Raw genomic sequence first — 26,736 nt, 5'->3', positions numbered from 1 at the left:
ACCATGGTCAGATTTCTATCCACTGGTAGTAAACATAGAAGCTTTCTTTATAAGGACAGCAAGCAGAGATCTAGAAAACCGTGAGGAATTGATACAGAAAGTATTTTGGAAAATTTAATAAAGTTTCATTATACAAACAATAACATTTATTTGTTGAATTGGGAATATCCCTTTAAACACTACCAAGCTCAATGGGCTTTTGCACAGCCTCTCCCACTCATTCATATATTTTTTAAAACTCATTTTTCTTCATATTGCCGATGTTGTTGTATATAACAAAGGCAGCACTGGACTCCACTGCAGACTAACGTGTGAGTGTTAGAGGTGATTCGGTGATCTTATGGTAGATGTCTTTTAAGTACGTGTATATTTTGCAACCTTCAGTCGGCCTATTCAATCTCTAATTAAACATCTTTTTCCATGAATTTATTCATAAACACAATAAAAGCTGTAACACATGGAACAAGTCACAAAGTAATATATTTAGCAGTAAAAAGTATCAAGCTTTTCCAGGAGGAGGCAGTAGTGTACAACAGAATGAGCCCAGTGGTTACTGTATCGTTTTCTTTCACAGTTTGGATATGGGTTATCTTTTTAACATTTTTAGGTTTTTTTTATTATAAAAAATATCACGGTTATGGGGATAAAACATTTATTTAATTCTTAAAGGTTGGACTAGATGGACTTGTGTCTTTTTCCAGCCTTATATACTATGATACTATGCTACTATGATAACTTGAAGTTGATGAAGTTGGAAGATGACATAATTGTGGATAATTTTGTACAGCATAAATACATCCAATATAAAAATATGGTCCAATATGAAAATATGAGTTGCTATGTACAAGTATGGAATATAAAGTTATTGTACAAGAACTCAAATGCCTTTATTGTGTGTAACTCCAAAACACTGGATCTGCTTTGTGATATCTGGATGCAATGGCCAAGATTGGATTACTAAAGCCCCTGTGCCAGTTTTCTGTCGGGGCATTCACTACATTTATCATGCAAAGGCGAATTGTGTCGCACGCCCCCTGTTGAAGGTGCACCAAAAATAATAATAATAATTCCTTTATTTACATAGCGCACACAGATTATGCAGCGCTGCACAGACTTTGCCAAATCTGTCTCTGTCCCCTATGGTGCCCACAATCTAATCAACCTGAATCTGGCGCCCCCTGTACACTACACAGGCAAATTGCATATAGAGCGGTTTGCACTATTTTTAGTAAATGTGGGCCAGTGTGTTGTTTATTTTCACTTCTTCTTCTGCATTTAATAACAATCTCCATACTTTTTTAACACATGGGTTGAATTCTTTGGATTGTATTCAAATATCTGTATAAAGTTGCCTATAAAATATTCACTGTAATATTAATTACACACTAGAAATGAAAAAGCAAACATAATAAAAATAGAAAATAAATCATGACATAATTAAAGGGGTAGAGGAGAGGGCACACAGGTAGGGCTATATTGGTGACTATGATTATTATTTATTAAAATGGTTAAAAAGTATTAAAATGGTCAGGGATTTATTTTAATTAAAACTTTTTTTTTACTCTTAAATTTGATCTGGAATTATTGGGCTTGGGAGGCTCAAAAAACAGGAGGCTCTCCCACTCCATTTAAGTCAATCTGCTGCTGCTATATTGTCTCTGGCTGCCTATGAAATGTTGGGCCACATGTTTTCTTCAATAAATTTTTATTACAAAAAAATTTCCCCCTTTATTATAATTATTTATTTATAGAGCAATATTAATTCCGTATGCTGACCCTTTACACGCCATGGTCAAGAATGTAGGGATCGGATCCCCTGTGCCTCTTACTGGAGGATCCAATCCACTTCTGGGCAGCCCCAAGGTCTGCCAAGTGCCCCGGGGCTGCCCGTGCATGCGTATTGGACACAAACCAGTGATCAGAGCATCGCTGGACCAAGTTTATGTTTAAATACAGTTAAAAAAAATTGAGTTTAAAACATTAAAATAAATGAAAAATAAAGAAATAAAAGCCACAAAAATTTCACTTTCCCATACAAACAATTAATAAAGTATAAAAAACATAAGTACACAAAAACCCACCACATATTTGGTATCACTGCATCTGTAACAATCTGTATAATGAAACAGAATCGTTACTGGACCTGCACGGTAAACGCCGGAACACCCCCCCCAAAAAAAAAAATGTTCAGAAAATAGCAATTTTTTTAATTAATACCCTTAAAAATGCTCTAAAAAGTTATTTAATAAAATTACACACTCTAAAATAAGACCACTAAAAAGAACAACTCTTCTTGCAAATTAATAAAAAAACTAATTTGAAGTACAATGTGTCATGAGAAAACAATCTCAAAATCCCCTGGATGTGTGAAAGTGTTCCCCAGCTCTAACCACTTATAGTAGCACAGGGCAGATTTGAAAAATGGGGCCGTGTCCTAGAGGGTTAATGATGTCCTGAATCCTGAAAGGGTTCATGATGGTAGACTGTCCTAACTTACCTGCATGTTATGGTCTCTGTGAATGGTTAGCCTAGTTAGCTTCTACACTTTAGAAACGAGGTGTTAGTAATGAGTGTGAGTGATTCCCCGGCCTCCTCCAGTTTGGGGGAATGTTGGGGGGTTTATCTCCATCCCGTAACTTGAAGTATTTTGTCCGACGTGCCCCACAATTGTGTCTGAGCCATAATGCTGCAACATGAACACAGTGCACCAGAAAAATGCTGAACACTTCCCTAGCTGTGCAGGGGGCGCCAGATAAATGAAGGACGTGCACCACAATTCATGAATCTGGCGCCCCCTGCACACTACATAGGCAAACTGCACACAGTACACACTGCACTGTTGTTGATAAATGTTGGCCTACATTTATAATCACTTTTATCTAGTGTGTGCATAAAGAGTAACCATATACCTGTTTATGTATTTTCCTCACTTCAAATGACAAAATGAAAATATTAAGGGAAAATGAAAGATCCTTATACGAATATAAGGAACATGAATGGACTGTATATGTTAAATTCAAATCCCTGAAACCCCTTGTAGTACTACGGAGATTTATTTTGTCTCCCATATGATAGACATATTGGACTGTATGACAATATATGACTATGACTGATTACTTTTTCACGTCCTAATATAAAATGTATATAAAGATCAGAAGGTGAAGATATGGAAAATGTAAGGCTACATTAGGAATCTAAGTTTAGATATTTATGGAGTATCTGCCAGGTACAATGGTCTTTCCCAGAAAGTCTGAGGTAAATATAAAATATATTATCCAGACACCACTATGCAGAGAATTCCCTATAACAGATAAGATAAACTTGTTAGGAAATTCTTATATAAATAAGAAGTTTTTTGGTCGGGATCCTCATGCATTAGCAACACCAGTAGAGTAGTTACACGGTGTTCACTTAGTATGGAAACTGGATTCTTCATTGTGAAAATTCTGGATTTTTCCCATCGGGGCATTTAAATTTTAAAAAAATGTTCCTGTGTGAAGATAATTTCTCATAAATGTCGCCATGTTGTCCCTTAGAAACGAGATAGCTTCTCTGATATCACCACCTCACATTTTGGCAGCGGTGGCCAGACATTCACTATTGAGCCCTGCCTGACCTCCTGGCTTCAGCAATCATTACCACAGGACGGCTGTGAGACCTGCAGTAACTCATGGACATTTCATATACATAACTTTTTGTTTCTTTGTGCAATCCCTCAAGCAGAGGTGGCTGTATCCAAGGACACAGTCTTGTTTCTAAGGGACCATATAACTACATTTATGAGAAATTATCTTCACACGGATAATTTTTTTTTAATGACATCTAATTGAAGAAAGGTGGCTGGCTACTAAAGGGGGCTGGCTGGCTACAGAAGGGTGATGGCTGTATAATAAAAGGGGCTGACTGGCTATATACTAAAGTGGGCTGGCTGTATACTACCGGGGGCTGGCTGTATACTACCGGGGGCTGGCTGGCTGTATACTACAGGGGTCTGGCTGGCTACTAAAGGAGGCTGACTGTATACTACAGGGGGATGGCTGTATACTAAAGGGGGCTGGCTATATACTACTGGGGGCGGGCTGTATACTACAGGGGGCTGGCTATATACTAAAGGGGGCTGGCTGTATACTCCCGGGGTCTTGATGGCTATATACTTGAAGGCTGTGACCCATGCATTTCCCACCCTCGGCTTATACTCATGTCAGTAGGTTTTCTCAGTTTTTGGTGGTAAAATTAGGGGCCTTGGCTTATACTTGGGTCGGCTTATACTTGAGTATATGTGGTATGTTATTATTTTAAGTACTTTTGCCAAGCCCCCATTTTGTACCCTTTTACCCCTTACTACCCCCATTTTATAGGCATCACTACCAACAATCATTCTCCTTTAGGTCTAACATGTTATGCAATGTGCCAGACTGGTGCACCAAAGGATACTCAGTTTGTCTCTACCACATTGCTGCAGCCTAAAACACAGTAGAAGACAACCCAATTTGTAGACTATTTGAGATAATTTCCAAGGGGTTGATGGAAGGTGGGTTCCAGGAATAATTTTATTTGGTTGGCCCACAGACCTGCATATACTAATTATGCTTTTTAAACAAAAAAACCCTGTTTTTAAAATACTTAGGCTACATGCACACTGCCATTGCCCGCTGTACCATAGCACTGCGGGCACACAGCAGGGCACCGTGAGTCCATTGCGATGTATGGGTGACGTATAGCCTTAGACAACATTTACAATGAAACCTGTATCACCTGTAAGGGTTTAATATATATAGGACACTATCTTTAAAATTCACTCAGCTTTTCCTGAAGTGGGTGGGACTACCTGGTGACATCAGTACTTAGGGAATACATATGATTCAGGACAGCATGTTTGTAATTGGACGACCTGAAGCATGCAATGAGTCACATACCCCTCCGAACAAGCCTCCTGTCAGCTCTAGCTGTTCTATACAGTTTCCCATGCTAACAGCAAGCATGGAAAATGGAGAGTAGCCTGGGGAGACAAGGTACAGCCTCCACTAGCTGCTAAAAACCTGCAGATAGCTCATTAGAGTAAATTAGAGAATTGTTTGATTTTGCTTTGTTGGGCAAAAGTTTGCATTCTTTATAGTTGTACAGTACAGATATAATCTACGTGACCAAGAAAAAAAATGGTTAATGGAGGTGTCAAACGTTCAACTTGACTATGCAATAATAAGGTTGTTCTAGTTATTTTTTTCCCAATCCCTACCAGTTTTGTAGGGATACAGGAAATCTATTTTTATTGTTGTGAATTTTACCAGAGGCAGATAAATCATGTCCTGTCACAGGATGCAAGAAGACATACAGTTTGGCTCATGTTCTATGTGGTGTTTCATATTTACCGGTTAAGCAAGATAGGATTTTCCTGCACATGAAGCAAACGTTGTTAGTCACAGCTTTATTGGTTAATAGATAAGAGTCAGTAAAATATTTCTGCTTTTGTAGTTTGCATTCACACATGTAGATAACACTTTATCAAGTGTGTCAAACTTTTCTGGTAATCTTATACCACAAAAGAGAAACAATGTAGCAACACCAAAATGAATGTGTATGAATCTTAGTTAAAGGGATCGTATGGGACATAACCACCAAGGGAAAACCTTGCTATAAGAGACCTTGACTTACAAAACCTGGTGTTAACCTGACTACCTAACCAAATTACTACTATTACTACCCTACTTATTATTATACTATGCTCTTTTGTCTTAAGGGGAATGTACCAACACCCAAATCACCCCACAAGTAAAACCAATGTTGTGTAGGGTTTGCTATGATCTATCTAGACATATCTTTCCAATTTTTATTTTAAAAAAAATTGGGAGAAATCTGTATTTTTCTATGTGCAAATTAGCTTCTCTGTGCTCCAGGGGCGGGAATTTGCATTTTGTGAGGTGACTGTAAACTAAAATATTTTAATCATAGGCGATTCTATAGAATACTATAACTAAATGAATTGTACTGTAATAGTGCTTCATATATAAGATCTGCAGGACATAGTCCCATATATGTTTAAAAAACTGGCCACTTTTAAATAAATCTCTTCCATTAGTCATGTCTCTGCATGTATAGTTATTTGCCTCCCTTGAAAGCTGCAGACTTACCATGTTCTCAGCATGCTGCTTTCTGCATATACATACAGCTGCCATCTCTGTATTTACTCGGGCATGTCCATGTGATATCAACCTCTCTCGTTCTCCTCTCACAGTCAATCCACATTGACAGAGACCAGGAGAGAGAGAGGGGGGATGAGTCATTCTCATGTGCTGCTCCACCTCCCCCATTTCAGCAGAGCTCAAGGATGTAAATTAAGAAACATGCAGGGTCTGCACATAAGTAGCAGGACTGCTTAATCACTTGATAAACATTCAGGTATTATCTACAAAGCAGTAAAGGTAAATGGGCAACTTATGCAAAAGAAAGGCTAACCAGTGTCTCTACATTGTATATGGCCCCCTTCCTCTACACTTCACCATGTATAATACACCCTTGTCTCTAGTCCATTCCCCCTTTTCTGCTTTTGCCCATTAAACTACCCCTTTTATCTTGCCACCTCTTTAGAATGCCTTCTTTTCTATAGCAACTCTCCTATAAATTCCCATTTACAATGGCCAAATTTTTGTTGCCCGCACGGTCTTGTTGTCCCCTTTTCAGTCAGACTCTTTCCCCCTTCTCTACACACTCTCTTACAACATTTCTCCCCATTCCGGTCTTCTCCTCTGCAGAGAAGACCGGCGGATAACATCATCATAATACTCCTGCTAGCCTCTGCCTATGGGACCCTGTTTTACCCTTACTAGTGATAAGTGGATCCAAAATTACAATGTTTGGAAGTTTAGGTTGGGGTTCAGCTCAACACGCCACTATTTTCCCACAAGGTGATCACTCCATGATGACGTCATGGGGAGCAACAATCCCTGGGAAAATGGTGTCCCACATGCTCCACAGGCAACATAGATGTTGCTGGCATCTTTATGGCTGATAAATGGTGGTGGTCCAAGACCCAAACATAATTTTGAGGTTCAGATTTGGCCTCAGTAGCCATCTCTAACCATTACATTCGATTCTATCTGAGCCTCGGAGCAGGAGTTGAACCCTAGATATGCCTCCTGTCTCCCAGGACTACAAGACAGACCCAAAAATCCAGAACTATTCTGCTTAATTTCAGGACAGTTGAAAGGTATAAATATTCACTGCAAAGCCCAATGCATAGTCATCATATTATCATATCATATTAAATACAGGGATTGCCCAATCACAAATTAAGAAACCTTTGCCTCACTTTTCAGAAACTCTTATCAGACACATGTTAACTCCTGTTCAGAGTTCCAGTATTTCCTGTTATAGATCAGATATTTGCTTTTACACATTTGTGGTCAGTTTTAACACATAGGGGCAGATTTACTTACCCGGTACTGTTGAGATCCCGTGGTGCTTTGTCCGGTGAGGATTCGGGTCTGCTGCGATTCACTAAAGTCGTGCATCCAATTTCCTGTATGTGTTGCTTCTGCGCCGAGGTCCGCCAGAGTTCACCTTCTTCTTCCTGGTGCATGTAAGTGCGTGTCTTGCGTCACAATTCTAAATGTTAAATCTTGCGCGTTGTCCAAATACGTCGGGTTGTCCCACAGCCACAGCCCCCCATTTCTGTCGCGTGCAAGCCGGCTCCGATGCATCAAAATCCGATCGCGTGCAAGGCAAATGCGACGAAAATGCATTCCGTGGACCCTTAGTAAATGAGCCCCATTGGGACACATTTATGAAGAATGTGGGAAACTGCACTAAAAGTCTTCTGCCCATGTATAATGCTGGGTGCAAGCGATTCATGAAGAATGTGCGCCAGAAATCATGAATCTGGTGGTTCCCTGCATTGGCCCGACATAGTTCACCAACTTTTTTGTGGTGCATGTGCTGCATGTTAAATTTGGTGCACTTTCCGACTGCGTGCCAGAAGGCCCTTAATTTGTGTTGCATGGAGGCTGGAGCAGCTGTGCCACAAAACAGTCACGTGTGACACATTTGTGGTGCAAACACTTCTTAAATACCTGTCCAAGCAGTTTATACCTAAAAGAATGTGCAAAGTCCCTCAGAAAACTGGGGTAAAGCCCTTAGCTTGCACCCACTGGTTCTCTGTGGGGCACATTTACTAATTGAGAACCCTGGTAAAGCCTTGTGTGAGAAGCTTGTAACTGCTTTATTATCTCTTAGAGAAGTTTACAAGTCACTATCAGATGACTGAGGTTAAAAACAGGGAAATCTTCTGCATCTGGTTCCTCAGTCACTTGTTTTCTGTTCTTATAGCGGCCTGATTTATTGTATAGGTGTGGCACTGTGGTTAGGGTGCTGCGACGTCTGCAAAATAGAGCACCCACGGAGGTGTCTGCCTCATGAGCTTATTTCCTTCATATCACATGCATTAAATGTCATCACTCCATATTTTCCTGTTTATTATGATAGTTCCTACTTTTTAGAAAGTCCCTTTTGTGTGCTCTTTGTTATCAGGTATTCTCCTGCTTTTACCCACCAATTGAATACATTCTGTAATTTGTAATTTAATACTTCACTTTATACTAATATTATACCGAAAATTACTTTGTATTTCTGTTAAAGATTTACAAGTTTGCACCAAAGAAGAACATGGTCTTGCTTAAAAAAGTGGATCTTACATTTTTGGTAGGTTGCAAAGATTTTTGATTCAGATTTTTTATTCACCTAGTTGAATACTTGGTTTATTTCTGGAATTAATGGTCTTATGTTTATTGGAATCCACAAGGAGAAATAAGGACCAGCAATTGTGTCCTGAAAAGATGCCGAGCCGCCAAATAGCCAACCTTATATAGGGCCAGATAGGTAAGTGCAAGACAATTCATGCATCACAGTCTCTTGTGGTGCACTCTGTACGAAACGTAGGCTGAATCAACAAAGTCTTGAAAAGATGGAAGAACGGATCACTCACCAACAAAGTGCCGTATCTTTATTCATGCCAACTGGAGATACAGAGAGGGGATGGGCCGTTTCACATGTATAGCAGCAGCACGTTGTTCTGTGGCGAGCCTGGCCCATCTCTGTATCTCCCGCTGGCCCGAATAAAAACACAACACTTTGATGGAGAGTGACCCATTCTTCCTTCTTGTGAAGACTTTCTCACGTAAATTGGTTTAGTATTATTTTAAAACGATTTGTATGTGAGATATTTTTTAAGATCTTGTTTACAATCTTTGCATCAAAAGGGCTGCAGCACTTTACATGCACTGTGGGCACGTTATATTATACTTTCTATTGCTGTACATTGTATAGTGGTTGTGCTTGGTATTACAACTGCAACTAAGCATATTTGGTCTTCACACAGTACAAAAGTAAGTAGCAGGACTGCTTCATCACTTCATCATTCAGGCATTATGTACAAGGCAGTAAAGACAAATGGGCAACTTCTATAAAGGAGTGGCCAATTCCTTTAATATACATACCTTCTGAAGAATGAATGTAACATACTTGGCCTGCTACTGCGACCCATTTTCTAAACCTGGAATAACCCTTCAAGTTTAAACTCTCCACCTCCCAACAGGAAATGACTGATCACAAGGACAGAAGTCTCACGTTCTCACAGTGTGAATGGAGCAGCAGTCAGACATTTGCGATTTGCGCTGTCACTTCATTCATCTCTATTGCCAAAGGTCTCCCAAGTGCTGTTCTCAGCTTCTCTACATAGGGAGAATGATTGCACTACTATATATATATATATATATATATATATATATATATATATATATATATATATATATATTGACAAATACATAATTAAGCAATAATACTTTAATAAGTTATGTGTTAAAAGGAATCATACATGAAATATATACAGTACAAACACATCGCAGCTTCTTAAAACAGAGTTGCCATGAGGACGTAACATGATACCAAATTTTGGAATTGGTCCAGTTAGAAAACATATATTCACACTTAAATGACTATGGATAAGAGACAGACTGTCTGGAATATTATGGTCCATGTTCACTGTGCATTGGACTTGTGCATTGCATGCATTAATGGATAGAAGTATCATGTGATCTATGGTAAATCGGCCATATTAGACCAATACATTTGTCAGTAATCCAGACAATTCACAATCCTTCACATTTTATATACTAGACTCATGCGTTTGATCGTGGATTAGTTGTTTTTTAAACCTTGGAAACAGTGAAGCTTTTTCCCAGAATTCCTTTGCCACAAAGTAATAGCAAATGCTATCCAGACAGCAATTTAGGTCACTGAGACCTTGAGCGATATGGACAAAATCATTAATCTGCTTCAAAAGCAAGCAATTTACCTCTATAGATTCCAGGATAAATCGTACAATATTCCCGATAGTAAGGGGCAAAAAGCAAAACAAAAAGATTGCTAGGTTTGTTTTTACTATGTTTATAGACTTCTCAATGTCCTTCTCTTCGCTCACACTCATCTTCTCCTTCTTCTTTAGGGTCCAGATGATTTGTGCTGAGCAGAAAACGAGTATGACCAAGGGGACACAAGACCCAAGTACAGTAAAATATAATATTCTTTTCAAAGGTCTTGTTGACACTTTTCGGAAACAAAATACTGGACTTCGAAAATCCAAATTTGTCCCGAACTCCAGGTAGAGGCGCGTTGCGATATAGAGTACCCAGATGATCCCACAAGCCATTGCTGCCTTTTTTGGAGAGCGTAAACTTCTTGCCTTCATTGGAAACTTAATGGCCACAAATCTGTCCACGGCTATCAATGTGATGACAGCAATGCTCATGTATGTGTTCATAAAATAAGAAAAACTAACAACGTTGCACAATATTCGATTGCTCCAGTCGTGTAAAGTGGTATAGATACGGAAAGGAAGAGTGAACAGAAGGCAGCAGTCGCTGAATAGAAGACTCATCATGAATACTCTTGTCTCAGTCCATTTCTTCATCTTAAAGCAGAAAACCCAGACCGCCAAGGAGTTGAATATTACTCCAAAAGTAAAGACACATATTAGAAGGATCAGCAAGTAAAGTTCTACACTTTGGTTCCTGGTCTTCATGATTTCAGTGCAGTTTGTGCCATTGTTGGGAGCTGTAATAAACAGAGTTGCATAGTTAGTAATATCAAAAGAAGACATTGAGCTCATCGATGGTAGGGGACAGGATGTTTATTAAGGATGGGGGGTGTATATGATACAAGTAGAACTCGACCTATATGATAGCAGAAGTTCTGCAATGCTGGTATTTCTAGCAACCACAAAACCAATATGGCATGATAGAGGGAGTTCGGATGCTAAAATATCACCCAAAAAGTCTCAACTGAAACAAAAAAAGTCTCAAAAAGTAGTACAAGAAACCAGACTTATAAATCTCCCTAAAGTTTAAACATGTACCTGGCTCATTAACAACTACAGAACCAGAGTCATGCGGAGTCCATGGGGCGCCATGGAGTCAAAATTCTTCTGAAGATCACCCTCCTCTACTTTGAAGTGATGTAGTTGGCCGCAGCAGTGTCCATCTCTTTGCACATGCATCGAGGTGTACGCTCCACTGCTTTTTTGCATATCCATATTCAGTTTTGAACAGTGAGGCCAATTACATCACTAGATGTGGATGGAAAAAGAGGGAGATGCAATGAAGAATTCACCAAATGCCTCCATGGCTCTAATTCTTTGTTGTCAATGAGCCAGGTATACTGGCTCAATAAATGCTTTCTCCATTTATAAATTGAAATATAACATAATCAATAATTTAATAAATGCAGTACATGAAGTAAACATGATTTAATCTATAAATGCATCACTAACTGCAATATGAATTCAATATAAATAGTATAACATGAATATATTCATAGGTCCAATAGGTAAATTTTCAAGGAAATCTGACCTTCAATATCAAGCAGTGATAAACCAGGGACACTTACTCATAGATCCAGGCACTGTGACTGTAGTAATCTTGTTATATTTGTTATCCATAACTTCCTTCCTTCTAAAATCAACCTTTAAACCCCTTTCCCTTTTTTGCCCTTTTTTGCTTTTGAGTTTCCCCTTTTATCCCCACCTTAACAAATCTAAAAATTCATGGTGATGGTATTTAGCATTTAAAATTGTGGAAAAAACGCATTTGTGACATTTTCTTGTGGGCTTGGATTTTACGGCTTTCACTGGGCACCCCAAATGACATGTCTACATTATTCTTTGGGTCGGTACGATTACGGGGAAACTAAATTTGTATAGGTTTTATAATGTTTTCATACATTTACAAAAATTAAAACCTCCTGCAGAAAAAAAATATGAGCCAGAAAGGCTCCAGAGCTATTACCAGAGCCCCTCCGTGCTTTGACTTATAATGTTTGATTTTGATGGATGATTTCTTTAACATATTTCATACTGTTTCTTTATTAAATAAATCAGTTTCAATTTATGTTTGCACAATAAAAAAAGATCTTTTTTGAATGCTTACTTTACAATGTTACTCAGTTGTATTGCTGTTTTAGCTCCTATCACTGTTACATTCCTGAGTGTGGATGGTGACTCTCTAACCAGACACTTCATGATCCCTCTAGTGCTATGAGATGCTGTGTGCTCACAATGTGCTTAGATTATCAGGGTACAGGGTTTATCTACACTCTCATTTAGCTTCTGATCATTCACTAGTAGCTCTCACATATATATAGAGATGAGACACATCAGAAATGAGATGATAAGATCCAGGAGATGCATATTACACATGCCTTTCTCCCCTCTGCTATCACAGCCATAACATACTGTCAGCTCTACTATATACCTCCCTCTACCCTGGAAAAAGCTTATCTGCTTAAAACGTATCTGCCTGTAGCTTGTAGCTCTCTTCACGCTGTGTACATGGCAGCAGACAGTCAGTGTCTGAGTCAGTGTGTGAGAGCTCGGCCTGGAATGCAAGGGAGCAGAGGGAGAGAGAAGCTCATTAAAGTGTCAGGAAAGATGGCTGCCGACCCCAAAGTCAGAAGTTACAGGGTCGGTCTAGGGGCAACCAAAATTATATGCACCAGGACTCATAGAGACACTTTGAACTTATATCTGTGAACTGCTGTATTTTTGTTAATAACAGGGAATTAGAAAATGTGTTATTTTGTTATCCTCAGTACATATAATAAACTTGTCTTCGTGGTAATAGCCCTTTAAGAAAGCTGGGACTTTGGTGAATAGTGGCAAAGGTCAAGGTCAGTGTAAGTTCAGTAAGCATCTGTCCTCACAAGAACTGGTGATGAAGATGAAAGCATTAACCCCTTAAGGATGCAGCCATTTTACAGCTTAAGGCTCAGCACTATTTTTTGGATTCTGACATGCGTCGCTTTATATGGTTATAACTTTTGAACTCTGTTACTTATCTAAACGATTCTGAGATTGTATTTGCCCCCCATGTTGTACTTCATTTTAGTGCTAAATTTTGGCTGATAAGTTTTGCGTTTATTTGCAAAAAAGAAAAAATAAATTATGAATTTTTTGAAAAATTTGCCATTTTCGAAATTCGAAATCATTGCGTTTTCAGGCAGATAGATTTACCACCTAAATAAGTTGCTGAATAACATTTCTCATATTTCTACTTTACATTTTCATCATTTTTGAAATGTCTGGATAATTTATTTTGACGTCACACGGCTTACAAATTGAATAACGCTTTTCCGGATTTTTTTAGAATTGACTATTTTTTTTGGATAAATACAGTTTTGAATAAAATTTTACATATTTAGCATCAAAACTCCCCTATATAACCAACCCATTTTCAAATCTGCAGCCCTCAAGCTATCAGAAACAGCTTTTACGAAGATTGTTAACTCCTTGAGATCTTCATAGTAATTGAATCAAAATGGAGGTGAAATTTAGAATTTAGGGTTGGGGGGGTTTGAGGGCAGGAGTAGAAAAGCATCAATTCTGTACTGGATTTTTTCCTTTTTTTTGGTGTTCACCGTATATCCTAATAATCCTGTTATCTTTATTTTACGGGTCGATGCGATTACGGGGATACCATACTTGAATATTTTTTCTTGCGTTTTACTAAATTTGTCAAATAAAGCCGTAATGTGGAGAAAAATCTAAAATTTTTGCATTGCCGTCTTCCAAGTGGCATAACATTGTTACTTTTTTGGCTAAGGAGCTGGTTGATGGCTTGTTTTTGCGGGACATGTTGTACTTTGCAACACTATAATTCTGGCGTACATATGTTTTTTTGATCACTTTTTAAAGCTTTTTTTTTGTGGGATTGAATAGGTAAAAATCATAATTTTTGGAGGGTTTATAACAGTTTTTTGTTACGCCGTTTATCATGCCGGTTCAATCATTATTTACTTTTATTCTACAGGTTGTTACGGACGCGGTGATACTATATATGTGGGGTTTGTGTTATGATTTAAACTTTTTTTTTTAGTCATATGCCTCTTTATATGTTTTGGGGCTTTTGGGCATTTTTTCATTGATTTCCTTCTTTATTTTTTATTGAAAACTTTTTTTTTTTACTTTTTCACTTCTTCTACCATGGGACATGAACAAGAAATCATCTGATTGCTTGTTCATGGTAATATTCTGCAATAATCATGTATTGCAGAGTATTAGCAGTGTCAGCCTATGCACTTGCATAGGCTGGCACTCTGCCAGTAAGATGACGTCACAGACGCCATCTTACCTGCAGTTCTTGCAGGCAACACTGGGGTTCAGATCGTATCCCAGTGATGCCACAGCAACAATCAGCGCCCCCCAAAAATGGTTCAGGGGGGGTGGCGATCGTGGGGGAAAGATCCCCCAGAAGCATGTTAGATGCCGCGGTTGCGCTGACCGCGGCATTTAACGGGTTAAGCACCCGCGATCGGAGTGAGCTCCGATCGCGTTTGTTACACTGGGGTGCCGGCTATTACTTACAGCCGGCACCCCCTGTTTTCCGATGCCGGTTTGGCTCAGATCTGAAGCTGAACCGGCATCGGCTCTGCGTCCGATATATCAGACGCTGAGCGCTTAGGGGTTAAAGACAGTTGTTTTTACCAATTATGAGCAGATAAGTGCCATTAGATAACAAGCAGTAGGGTTAAAGGGGTATTCAAGCGAATACAAGATTCTTAAATATACTCAGGATAAGAAAATAACACATTCTCTAATTCACTGTTATTATCAAAAATACAGCATTTCACAGATATAAGCCCGACCTGTCTATATCAGTCCTGCTGTACACAATTTTGGTTGCCTGGGATTTCACCTTTAATATTCAGATTTTTATTGTCAGACAGGACAGATTCTTCTCATGACATTACAAGCTCACACATAGACACTTCCTGCCAGCAAGAAGCGTGCACAGTGTCCCCACCCACACTCAGGAATTTTACATTGACCATCAGTGAGTGACAGGAGCTAAAACCGCAAAAGAACTAGGTAAAATTGTAACATAAGGGGGTTAAAAATTATCTTTGTTGTTCAAACATCGCTTGGGGTTTATAATTTGAGAACTTTCTTTCATGGGCATACCCCTTTAAGTAAAACAAACCTTAACTCCTTAACGACCTGGCCATTTTTATTTTTTTCACTTCCATTTTTCACACCCCGCCTTCAAAAATCTATAACTTTTTCATTTTTACACGTAAAGAGTTCTGTGATGGCTTGTTTTCTGTGTAAAAAGTTGCACTTCATAGTAATTGTATTGAATATTCCATGCTGTGTATTGGGAAGCAGGAAAAAAAATTTCAAATGCAGTGAAACTGGTATTCTTTGAGTGAAAAACAGTTATTATATTTTAATAGATCGCATGTGGCGATACCTATTGTGTTTATGATTTTTATTTATATTTATGTTTATTTATATTTATATGACTTCTAGGGTAAGGGGGTGATTTGAATTTTTAGTTTTTTTTATTATGATTTTTGAAAACTTTTTATTTTTATTTTTACTGTTTTTCAGACTCCCTAGGGTACTTTAACCCTAGGTTGTCAGATAGTTCCTACCATATACTGCCATACTACAGTATGGCAGTATATGGGGATTTTCTTTCTCATTTATTACAATGTCAATTAGCACATTCTAATGAATGGGTTAAAACGAAGATCTCGGAAGACCCGAGGCTCCCCGATGACGTCACAGGGAGCGACGATCTTCTGAAAGATTTGCGGCGCCGATCAATATTGGCAATATGCAGCAAAGACTTACCAGATATAGAGAGGGCTCAGAGCGTGAGCCGTCTCCATGTACCCGCACCCCACGCTCGCTGTACTATTACGGCACACGTCGTTAAGGGGTTAAAGGTGGATAAACCCACAGATAATGAAGACAATGGAACAAAAGTTTAACTGACAGACTGCAGCTAAAGATAGCTGGCTGCCGGTCAGATGTGCAGAAGCTTTATGCACAACCTGTGAAGAGTGCATTCACCACAAACATCCACTAAAAAATATGAGCGTGAGTCATGCTAGAAAAGACTATAGACCAAATTCTACATAGACCTAGACAGAATTTCATTTCAGGATTTCAAAAATTTTGAAAAATGTAACAACGAATATAGATAATTCTTACAGGGTGATCAAGCTGTATAATTTGTGATAACTGCAACCATTTGCCAGGTGCCTCATTATAAGACATTTGTAGCCACCACAGCCTCCTTGTAAGTAGGGATTACTTAAACTGTTCTCAAGACTCTCTTTGCTTTCTTCAGATAACCCTGAGAAGAGAGTTACTAATATAAATCAGTGTGCAAATCCGTTTATATCTCATAAAGGGGTAAATCACAAAACCCCCCTACAATGACATCATGGGGAGTTCTGATCCTCCCCAAAATGTGCAGTGTTGATTTAAATGCCCCATGACTTTGCCGGCGGCATTTAAACTGTATTACTGGGAGGGACCGGAGCAGGATTTAAATCACTTTGGTCCGCTCATCCCTAACCAGTAAAAAAGCAACTACAGAATAAGATTTGATTACATTTATAAAATTGAAAGCTTGTGCATTGTCATCATAAATTGTCTGACTTTTCTCCCCCTGTAAAATGAAACCAGTGCATGAAAACTTTTCATTGCTTTGTCCAGACCTTATCTCTTACGGTAGAAATGAGGAGTGGGAGGGAAGGTAGGGTGAGGTCAGAATGAAATTCTCAACACATGTTCTCGGAATAAATATTTTGAATTGATAAGTAAACCGTTTTACTTTACCCTCCTCGAATGTTGTTACTCAACAGCTTGTGTGAAGTAAGCAGCGGCTAGAGACTTTCACGTTATACTTTCTCCATGCTCCACTTTAAGTGCTAAAACTTTTATTAGTTTGGCGATTTTTCAATGTAGCACAATCGCCTTCCATCCTTGTATTATAATATTATACATAGCGTTTTGAGTATGGGGGAGAGGTTCATGGTGACAGAATCCTTTAAAGGCTACATTCACACGACCGTTAGTGGACGTATATACGGCCGCAAGCTTGCGGCCATAAATACGTCCCCCATAGGCGCTCGCCATCACACACAACAAAATGTCAGCGTGTGGCTAACTTCACCATGCCTGCGACGGACAAGGACATGCAGCCAATGCCAAGGTCACCATGGATGGAAGAGGACCTGCCGGGGGGCATCGGTCAGTACACTTTTTTTTCTTGACTCGAGTCGAGTTAGGGTTTTTCAGTGAATTTTTTTGTGCTGAAAAGCTCGGCTTATACTCGAGTATAGAAGCAGGTGCAGAAATCTCTCCAGAGAACTTTTTATACCTAGGCCTGCGGCCAGGACATGCAAGCATCCTCTTCACCTAGACGAGAGGAGGTTCTATCATCACCTTCGACAGGGGGAATCCTTTGTCTATCATCGCCATAGATGGGTATTCTTTACACAGTGAGACTGTGGAACCCTCTGCTGTTGTTATGGTGGATTCTTTGTAAGAGAGGCCTGGATGCCTTTCTTGAGAGCAAAAATATCACAGGCTACAAGGAAAAAACTTTTTTTTTTATTCTTAAAGGATGGACTTGATTGACTTGCATCTTTTTTCAACCTTTTGTACTATGATACTATGACATTGGGAGGTGTTGTAAAGTTGCCGGCTGCGTTTATTTCTATGCCTGGTGTAGAATAAATGCTGCGTAGCTCCCTCCCAGACCAAAGCCTCTTTATGTATCACGCTGCGAAAATGCAGCGGTGGGGCTATCATACAAATAACCCCAGAATGTAAATCTGTAACAAAGATGAGGCATATTCTCTAAGTTTAGACCAAAAAATTAGTTATCATTATATAGGTAAGGATTTTTTACTTTAAGAGTAGAAGCTTGTTATCATAGTTGATTAATTGTACAAATTCAAAGAGGATCTAGGACATACGGGACCTCCTTCACCTACTTTTTATCTGTGTAACGTAATTTGTTCCTGACTTAAATCTCTGGAGTGTATTTATATTATCCAAAAACATTTGGAAGCATTGGTCATGTGATAGCACTTGCTAATTATTCCCCTGTGCATTTCTGTTTCTACCTCAAGCCTTGTAAAATTTTGTGTTAAACTCACTACTTGTATTTTTTCCCTTTTTATTGTTAAAGAAAAGTATCTATGTGATTAGTCTTATGAGGACTGGTAACATCTGGTTTGCTATTTCACAAAATAAATTATATCTCACTTGGAGTTTGAAACAACACAGCTGTAAAGGAATGTGCTACGAGTGGAGACTGATGTCAATTCTAAGAAAAGTTTATTTGAGCTTTTTAGTGATATTATATTTTGTTTATTATATAAAGGAAAGCTACCATCTGATTTGATGCATTATGAACCAAACATACCTTCATAACGCTGCAACTACACTGATGCAGAAACATATCTTGTTTAATCCCTGTGCTGAATAGTTTTGCTGAAAAAACAATTATAAAATTATGATAATGAAGCTCTGTAGCTTCTGTGCCTGAGCTCAGCGCTTTTCCTTTCATATTAGTTATGCACTGCTTCACAGGATGATCTAATCATTGTTCTCCCTGCCAGACAGAATAATACATCGCTGCACCATCCCCTAGCTGCTGTATATGAGTGATCAAGCTCAGGTTGATTAGTCCTGTCTTAGCTGTTCAGAAAGCTGGTGTGTAATGTGTGTAATGTGGATCCAGCTTGAATTTTATAATAGTTTTTTCAGCAAAACCACTCAACTCAGGGATTAACCAAGATATGATCCTGCATCAGAGAAGCTAGAGCATTCTCAAGGTATTTTTGCTTCATAATTCATCAAATCAAATGGTAGATTTTCTTTAAATATACATAAAACTGCACAGCAAAATCCATCCTTAGATATTTTCTTTATTTTTTTGTGTACAGGGACTATGGTGAATCGATGACATGTCAGAGCATTCAAAAGGGAAAACCTGCAATTATTACATAGTATTAGAATATGATCTATGTATGTCAGAAATATTGAATATGAATACACTATAATCATGTTAGAAACATTAAAAGACCCCACCTAGAGCATGAATCATTGTGTATGAAATGAAAGTGGGACCACTAAGGTCTACATAACTGAAACATAAATACATTGCACCAGATTAACTAATGTTGCCCTGTAAAATTGGAAAATTGGAGATGATAGAATGATATTGGACAAGAATTCAATCTGACTCAGCCTCAAACCCTGACTCAGCTTGACTGGAACATTTCCTCCTCGTGGTGAACCAGAGTTGCAGTTCACAGGCAGCTTCTGTCAGGTGGTGCTACTTTTGTATGTCTGGGATCATCCCCCCCCCTGCGCTTCCCTAAGTCAAATTGGGGATCCAGGAGAATGACTTCTTTACGAGAGTCTCCTGGTCTTAGAAAAAATTGTTACTTGATTGGGGAAAGGTGTTAGGCCATATTGGACAATGCTGCAGAAAGCCGAGAATAGGGCTTCTAAGACCTCCTGGTCGCACCATGGAGCCCAAAACATCAACCTGGTGAGGGATGTGGGGTAATTCTAGGGCTCCGTGGCAGGATCAGGAGATTATAGAGGCCATATCTAAAGTTTCCAGTATAGGCTTGTGCCTTATTACTAGGGGGACTAGGTTTTCCAGTTCCAAAACATCCTAGAAAGGTGTTTTCCTTGAGTCCAGGCCTCAACCAGGGTTCGGTTCCAGGCTATGCTCACCAAGTATATGATCTGTCCTTCATTCTTCTTAGGCCCCAGTAATGTTAAATCCTACAATCTCATTATATTCTTGTGTAATTTCTAAAGGATTCCAATTGTTGCTCCATCTAACTCTTTATCTATCCATCTAAAAAATGTAACAAGGGAGCACTCCTGAAATTTATAGTAATTAGTAATTTAATAATACCGGGTGAGTAGACGGATTATCAAGTGTACATAACCCCCCCCCCTTTTATGGAACCAAAACAAACATATAACTGATCAAAGTGATCAAACAATCATTTTACATTGCATGATAATCTACTTTCAAACGTATCACCCTCAAATAACATGTCGCAAGAGATATGACACCATTATGTAAAAGTGTATACACATTACATGCAATGATGTAACTATGAGAGTTAGGGCCTCATAGCAGACTTCTGAATGGGACCCTCTTCCCACTTATTAATTTTACCTATTACACTCATATATACACACATTTTTATACCTAAATACAAAAAACATACAGTTCTTCACTCATACACACACATTTCTACACTTTAAATACACATACACACACATATAGAGAATATACACATCACATATACACACACATACCTGCCATATACAGACGTATAGCATATATACACCATATACAGATCACAGATATACACATCAAATGCACACACATATACAGCATATATACATCACAGATATGGTATATGCATGTTATGGTGTATAATGTGCAGTATAATATGTATATAATGGCGCACATCCTCCATTCTTTAGTGTCAGGTTGGATGACGGGCCCCCCTGACACTGAGTTTCCCATAGCGCCTGCAATGGCTGCTACCGCTGTAGTTACGCCCCTGACTACAAGTAGACTTATTAACAGTATAATATTCCAGGCCGGAGACACACTTTCCAGACTTAATGAGCAAATTAAAATCTTTGCTTTGCAAAATTTTAAATCCACAACAGACTCCGTAGCAATAAATGACAAGCTGCAGATTTTTTAGGCAGCTTGTGGATGATATTTCTTCAGCAATCATGCCCCCATCATACAAAGATACCTGCTTCACCTATCTAGTACATAACAAAGAGAAGTAGTTACCATATTTAAGTAATGATAAGATAAAAAAGTGCACAGGAAGGTGGCCGTGGCTGGCACATTGTACAAGTTTATCACCTTTTTCAAAAATTCTAAAAAAAAAGTTGTGGCAAACGTGTTTAAAGTTTACAGATTAGAGTTTACAAACTCCAATTTTTAAAATCCCCATCACGGTAAATCTCTTAGTATTTATACAGTTAGTGTTGTAGTGGGGAATTAGAAAACTCTTTTCAGGATATTGGAAGAGGAGGATGAGTTATTCCAAAAAGTACATCAAGTAGACAAGGATCACTAGACATGAAGGTTATATGTCAGCATTTGGTGTAAATCGATCATTATAGCTTGCACATGCTGATATAATACAATGTATAATGAATTGTTCTTACCAGTAGTGGATGAGATAAGGGTCTGCATTCTGGAGGTCACATTCATGTTTTTTTTTCTGTAAAGATTTGCAAAAGGTTATCCATAATATTCTGATAGGAACTTGTATATTAGAAGCAAGAAAAAGGTTGTACGTAAAGTTGACCCACCTTAGGTCTTCAATAGATCCAGCAATGACCAGGAAGATCTCCACAGTGTTAGATGTAGAATAAGTTTGAGTCTGTGTGTGCAAGGGAAATTCAGAACAGCTGTATGGCTGGAAATCTGCAGAACAGCACAAGGTTGAGTCCTCACATTCTTCCTGTCTGTAGTATTTCTTAAACCTACCCCCTGTGTAAACAGCGTGCTAGATTTTCCCCCCTTCCTTCTAAACTGAACTTATGAAAAGAGTTGCTGTGTGCTGGCGCTCTATAGGTTTACTTCACATTTCACTGCAGTTTATTGCTCAACTGGCCCGTGACTCATCTATTAATCAACCATACAAAGGATAAAGGTGGGAGGGCACGCTGGCAGCATATCTACGAGTTCATGTTATGTGAAGTTGAAACAGTCAGCTGACACAAGAGTTGTAAGTCAAGTCAATAATATTTGATAGGGTCCAGCACCTTAAACACAGACCAGAGCTACATACCTGTGATATTCAGGTATCTGACTGTTATAATACGTCTAATTTCATTGCAATGCTGTTACCGAAACACATCTTAGGACTTGTGCACATGAGTGTATGATGGTGTTTGTCATATTGGAAATAATATAATTGACTCATCTGGTTCTCATCTGTTCTATGAAATGGAATGTACAATTGGATGATTTTTAGCAATTAAAAGTTAGGAACTTTTGCTTGAATTGCATATAGACTAAATGAACATATACAGAAACGGTAAAAATTTCAGGTGGAATTTCTAAAATTCCTATTTAAAGTGAACCTGACAGCAAAAGGCCTACTGGAAGAAGGTCTATTAGTAGAGGACATGTTACCAAAGACAATGTAATGCAGATTATATAAATGATTTTTTTAATCAATTTTAGTGTTTTTTAAGATATAAAAGTATATCAAACTTTATCTGACTCCCAGATAACGTTCTCTCCTGCTCCTACCCCCTCTGCCTAAGTGAGCTGACTGTAGCATCCGGCCTTTATAAGCGAGAGTGAGAGTGTAGACAAGGCGACCTGTTTTTGCTACTCCCCAAAAAGGACAAATAGAAGGAGCTGACTGAATAAGAGACGTACTTGCTGCGGTCAGATTGCTTATGCAGGGGGTGAAGTGACAAGGGGGGACGAGTGAGGTGGAAGAAAGATGGGCACTTGTACCATTGGAGCTTCCCTATCCCGGGACTCACTCGAGGTACCTGACAGGGAGCCTGGCAAAGTTTGATATACTTTTATATATTACTGCGACCACTAAAATTGGTCATAAAAGCATTTATGTAATCTGCATTATAATCTTAAATCTACCATGAAAAGCAACCATAATAAACCTGGAGCACATACTTTTAAATGCAGGCACCGTGACTTTGATAATCTTCTAATATTTGTTATCCATGGACGTCCCATACTAAAATCAACTTTTAATATTATGGTGTTGAGACTGAAGGTCTTTGGAGGGTGTTACCATTGCACAAAACTTTAGTTTGAGCCTAAACTCAGAGAAGACATGATAAGGCAGTGGTGGCGAACCTATGGCACGGGTGCCAGAGGTGGCACTCAGAGCCCTTTCTGTGGGCACCCAAGCCTTCACACCAACACAGAGTTTTCAAGATCTGACTCAAGGCTTCCTCCTGTGGTCCAGTACAGCCCAGGACGTGCCATGCTCAGTGCTATTTTAAAGCGACACATCCTTTGCTGCCAGCACTACAGGAGGAGCAAGAAGGTATGGATAGAGATGGATTGTCGTTTGAGCTCCTGTTCTGGGTCCCTTGATTTTGCCACTTCAAGGGACCCGGGAAGGAAGTTACAATCCAAAACCAATACAATCATCTTTCTGTTGTATAGGTGAACTCAGGAGGCCAATACGATTAAAACCTGTGATACAGCAGGAATCAATAAGTTACTGCTTAAATCATCATGTTGGCACTTTGCGACATACAAGTGGGTTTTGGTTGTAGCTTGGGCACTCTGTCTCCAAAAGGTTCGCCATCACTGTGATAAGGGAATGGCAGAGGATGGCAGCACAGCTGGCCCCAGAAGCTTTCTTTGAAGTTCTACCTTCTGACTTATCAGTGCATCAGTGTATAAATATGTGAATATGAGAGTATAAATGTATATTTGAGTGTAAACATTTTTGTGTATGAGTGTGTAAATGTGTGTATATAAATGCATCAATGTGTGTATATGAATGTGTGTATGAGTGCATCAATGTGAGTACATGAGTGCAAAGTGTGTATATAGAAGTGTATGCATGTGTGTATAAGCGTATAAGTAAATACATGTGTGTATAAAAAAATGACTGTGGTAATGTGGAAAAAATTTGCACATACATCTATGTATATATGATTTTGTGTGTTTATATGAGTATGAGTGCATACATATGTGTTTATGAGTGTTTACATGTATAAATGTGTATAAAAGTACTAATATATTTATATGAGTGTACATGTATGTGGGTATTAATGTGTATATATGAGTTTACAGGGCATATATGCTTATATATGCTTATATATGCTTTCACAGGGCAAAATTCACTAGGTGCAGTTGCCTGTGTAGTGTGCAGGGTGCACCAGATTCATGAATTGTGGCACCCGTTCTGCATGAATCTGGCGCCCCCTGCACTGCTCCGAAAGAGTGCACCAACTTTTTGGGTGCATCTTTATAATGGGGCATGCAATGTGTCACACAGTCCGACTGTGCACTGACATGCCCCTTTTTGTGCAGAAATTTTTGTTGCATTGGATATAGTGCAGCCATAACAGAAATGAGTCACGTGTGACACATATGTGGTGCAGACACTTCTTACATACATGTGCAAGCCGTTTGCACTAGAATGAACATTCTTTATGTTTTATATATATGTAAATGAAGAAATGCCTCATGGGGTGTTACCAGATTCCCTCTGGGACGCTGGTTTTCTCCTTTGGTGTATCCCCCTCCCGATTTCTTTGTCGAAATCTTGGGGACGTAGAGAGTTCAACGTGGGATCACGGTGTCAATAACATTATGCAGGCATACAATGCCAGTGAAGCTGGAGAGGTTCTGCTAATGTACCATGAGGCACTTCTTCCAGTCTGGCCACTAACCTTCATCATATGTAATCACTTCCTGTACTGTGAAGATCACTATTATTTGAAAAGAATATGATTCTCTACTAACAAAAATACTTACTTTAGTAAGCAGCTCCTAGTCCCCTATTTATGGGTGACAGGTCCTTTGAGTTGAATTTGTATGTAAGTCAAAACTGTATATTTAATATTTGTAGATCCAGACAAAAAATTTTTTTTGCTGTAATTTGACAAGGGATTATCAATAAAGCTTCATTTCATTACAGACGCCTTACAGCTGATCATTGCAGTCTGGGACTATAGTAAACCAGAGAGCTTCACCAGAGGTCACAGTGGGCAGAGGGGTCCGTCTATAAGTAAGGGTCGTCTGTAAGTTGGATGTCCTTAAGAAGGGGACCGTCGGTATTTAAAAGTTTATAGAATTTGACTTGAGTCATTGAGCCTCTTAGAAATATCTATTTCTTCAGCTACATACAGTAGGGCACACGGTGTGATAACTTTTTTTGTCTTAATTGTCCCATGAACAACCCAGGAGCTCTAGTTTGGAATCCTCAAAAAAAATTTGGACGCAGACAACCCAAGAGCTTTAGTTTGGTGATTGTGTTGGAGTGTTATGACACTTTACCTGGTTGCAGACAGATTTGACTTGACTATAAGAAGGAATTAAATTTTTCCAAGCGGTTCTATTTATACCTCCAGGATAGAATTAAAGAAGTGTTAACATGTCATTGAAATAATGAACATTTTCCTGGGAATTAAATATGTTTAAAGTTTGGGATTTGTTACTGCCTTTTCTAGTTCTACAATTTATATATCTAAATTTTAGCACATTACACAAAGCAGCAAATTTGACAACTTTTTTCAACAGCAGAAGATGCAATGTGATAGATCCCTTTAGGTATACTGCAGCCCATGTACCGTGTGTATGTATTCCATTTATGATGCAATAAACTATATATAACTGTACTCATTATGTGCAATACAATTCTATGGAAGAAAACAAAAGACTTCACTTTTTCATTTCCTCTATGTCACTTCACTAATCTTTTCATCTATAATACTGTATTTGTGTGTTCATTACACGCCCCAAATTACAGCTATTAGTAAATAATTAACAGCCAGTCGGTAATGACTGTGTATTTATTCCAAAATTGACTCTTGTTCCCCGACTATATGACTACAGCCCAGTCCTGAGACTGATCATGTAACTAAGAGGCCAACAGTCCCATATTCAAAATACATCACATGTAAAGATAAACCAACTATAGGTCCAGCTCCTCTATTCGGCAGCTCTGCATTACCCTGTTATGTTACTTCATGGGTTGCAGATCAGCCTATCAGGCAGCTTAACAACTAGGCATGGCTGTGATTGGCCAACAAGAAACCTGTTCGGGTTAGGCGGTCCTAAAGTTCGGGTCCACTCATTTCTAAGCACATGTCTTGTCTGACTTTGGAGAAGTGTGGTGGAAAGTGACAAGACCCGGCGTAACTGATTTAACGAGCCATCTGCAGTTTTGCATAATATTCCGAAGTGATCAATGTAATTTCTTATTGCTTTTCATGGACTCTCTTTTTTTGCAACACAAATGAATGAGGTAGAAAGAACTTAATCCAATTAATCCAGTTCAAGCTTTCGTTGTTTGCTAGTTAACCTTGGAATAGCCCACAGGTTAAAACAAGGTCTAAGTTCAACGCAAGTACCAGTCAATAGCCTGAGGAAAGGGCTAGGAGGTAAGCTACTAGTGGAATAAATAAGCATTGCAATATGCAAACATGTGTCAGTATGTGCCTATAGTTGAGCACCAAAAATGGAATATACAGTTGCACCTTCAGCATCCCACCTCATCTCTAGTTATGCTTATACATACAATGAGGGTAAGCGGTTATATTCCACCAAGTCGCTAATATTAATAGATGAAACATGCCACAGACATCTACTACCGATAATT

The 26,736-nt window shown here is 38.8% G+C and overlaps 1 protein-coding gene and 1 long non-coding RNA gene across 3 annotated transcripts in view; one reads left to right on the top strand and one right to left on the bottom strand.

Annotated features, from left to right (window-relative positions):
* The first annotated feature begins 8,616 nt into the window (after positions 1–8,616).
* Positions 8,617–10,566, top strand: LOC140122450 (uncharacterized). Its single transcript, XR_011854325.1, has 3 exons — positions 8,617–8,694; positions 8,795–8,871; positions 10,496–10,566. It is a non-coding gene; the product is annotated as an uncharacterized lncRNA (long non-coding RNA).
* The window catches only part of GPR35 (G protein-coupled receptor 35), a 64,769-nt gene continuing 47,852 nt past the window's right edge, over positions 9,820–26,736 (bottom strand). Inside the window, exons 3-5 of one of the 2 annotated variants that reach the window (XM_072143325.1) lie at positions 21,722–21,836; positions 21,575–21,628; positions 9,820–11,103 (exon numbers count right to left, since the gene is read on the bottom strand). In XM_072143325.1, the coding sequence (XP_071999426.1) occupies positions 10,157–11,103; positions 21,575–21,620 (993 nt within the window). In that variant the 5' untranslated portion in view covers positions 21,621–21,628; positions 21,722–21,836 and the 3' untranslated portion in view covers positions 9,820–10,156. Of the gene's footprint in view, positions 11,104–21,574; positions 21,629–21,721; positions 22,100–26,736 lie in introns of those variants that run through there. The other variant, XM_072143324.1, reaches the window with a different exon arrangement.

This window comes from Engystomops pustulosus, chromosome 3 (genome assembly GCF_040894005.1).
Source record: "Engystomops pustulosus chromosome 3, aEngPut4.maternal, whole genome shotgun sequence".
Lineage (NCBI taxonomy): Eukaryota > Metazoa > Chordata > Amphibia > Anura > Leptodactylidae > Engystomops > Engystomops pustulosus.
The sequence above is the reverse complement of the archived record's forward strand: the minus strand, read 5'-3'. Positions and strand labels throughout refer to the sequence as shown.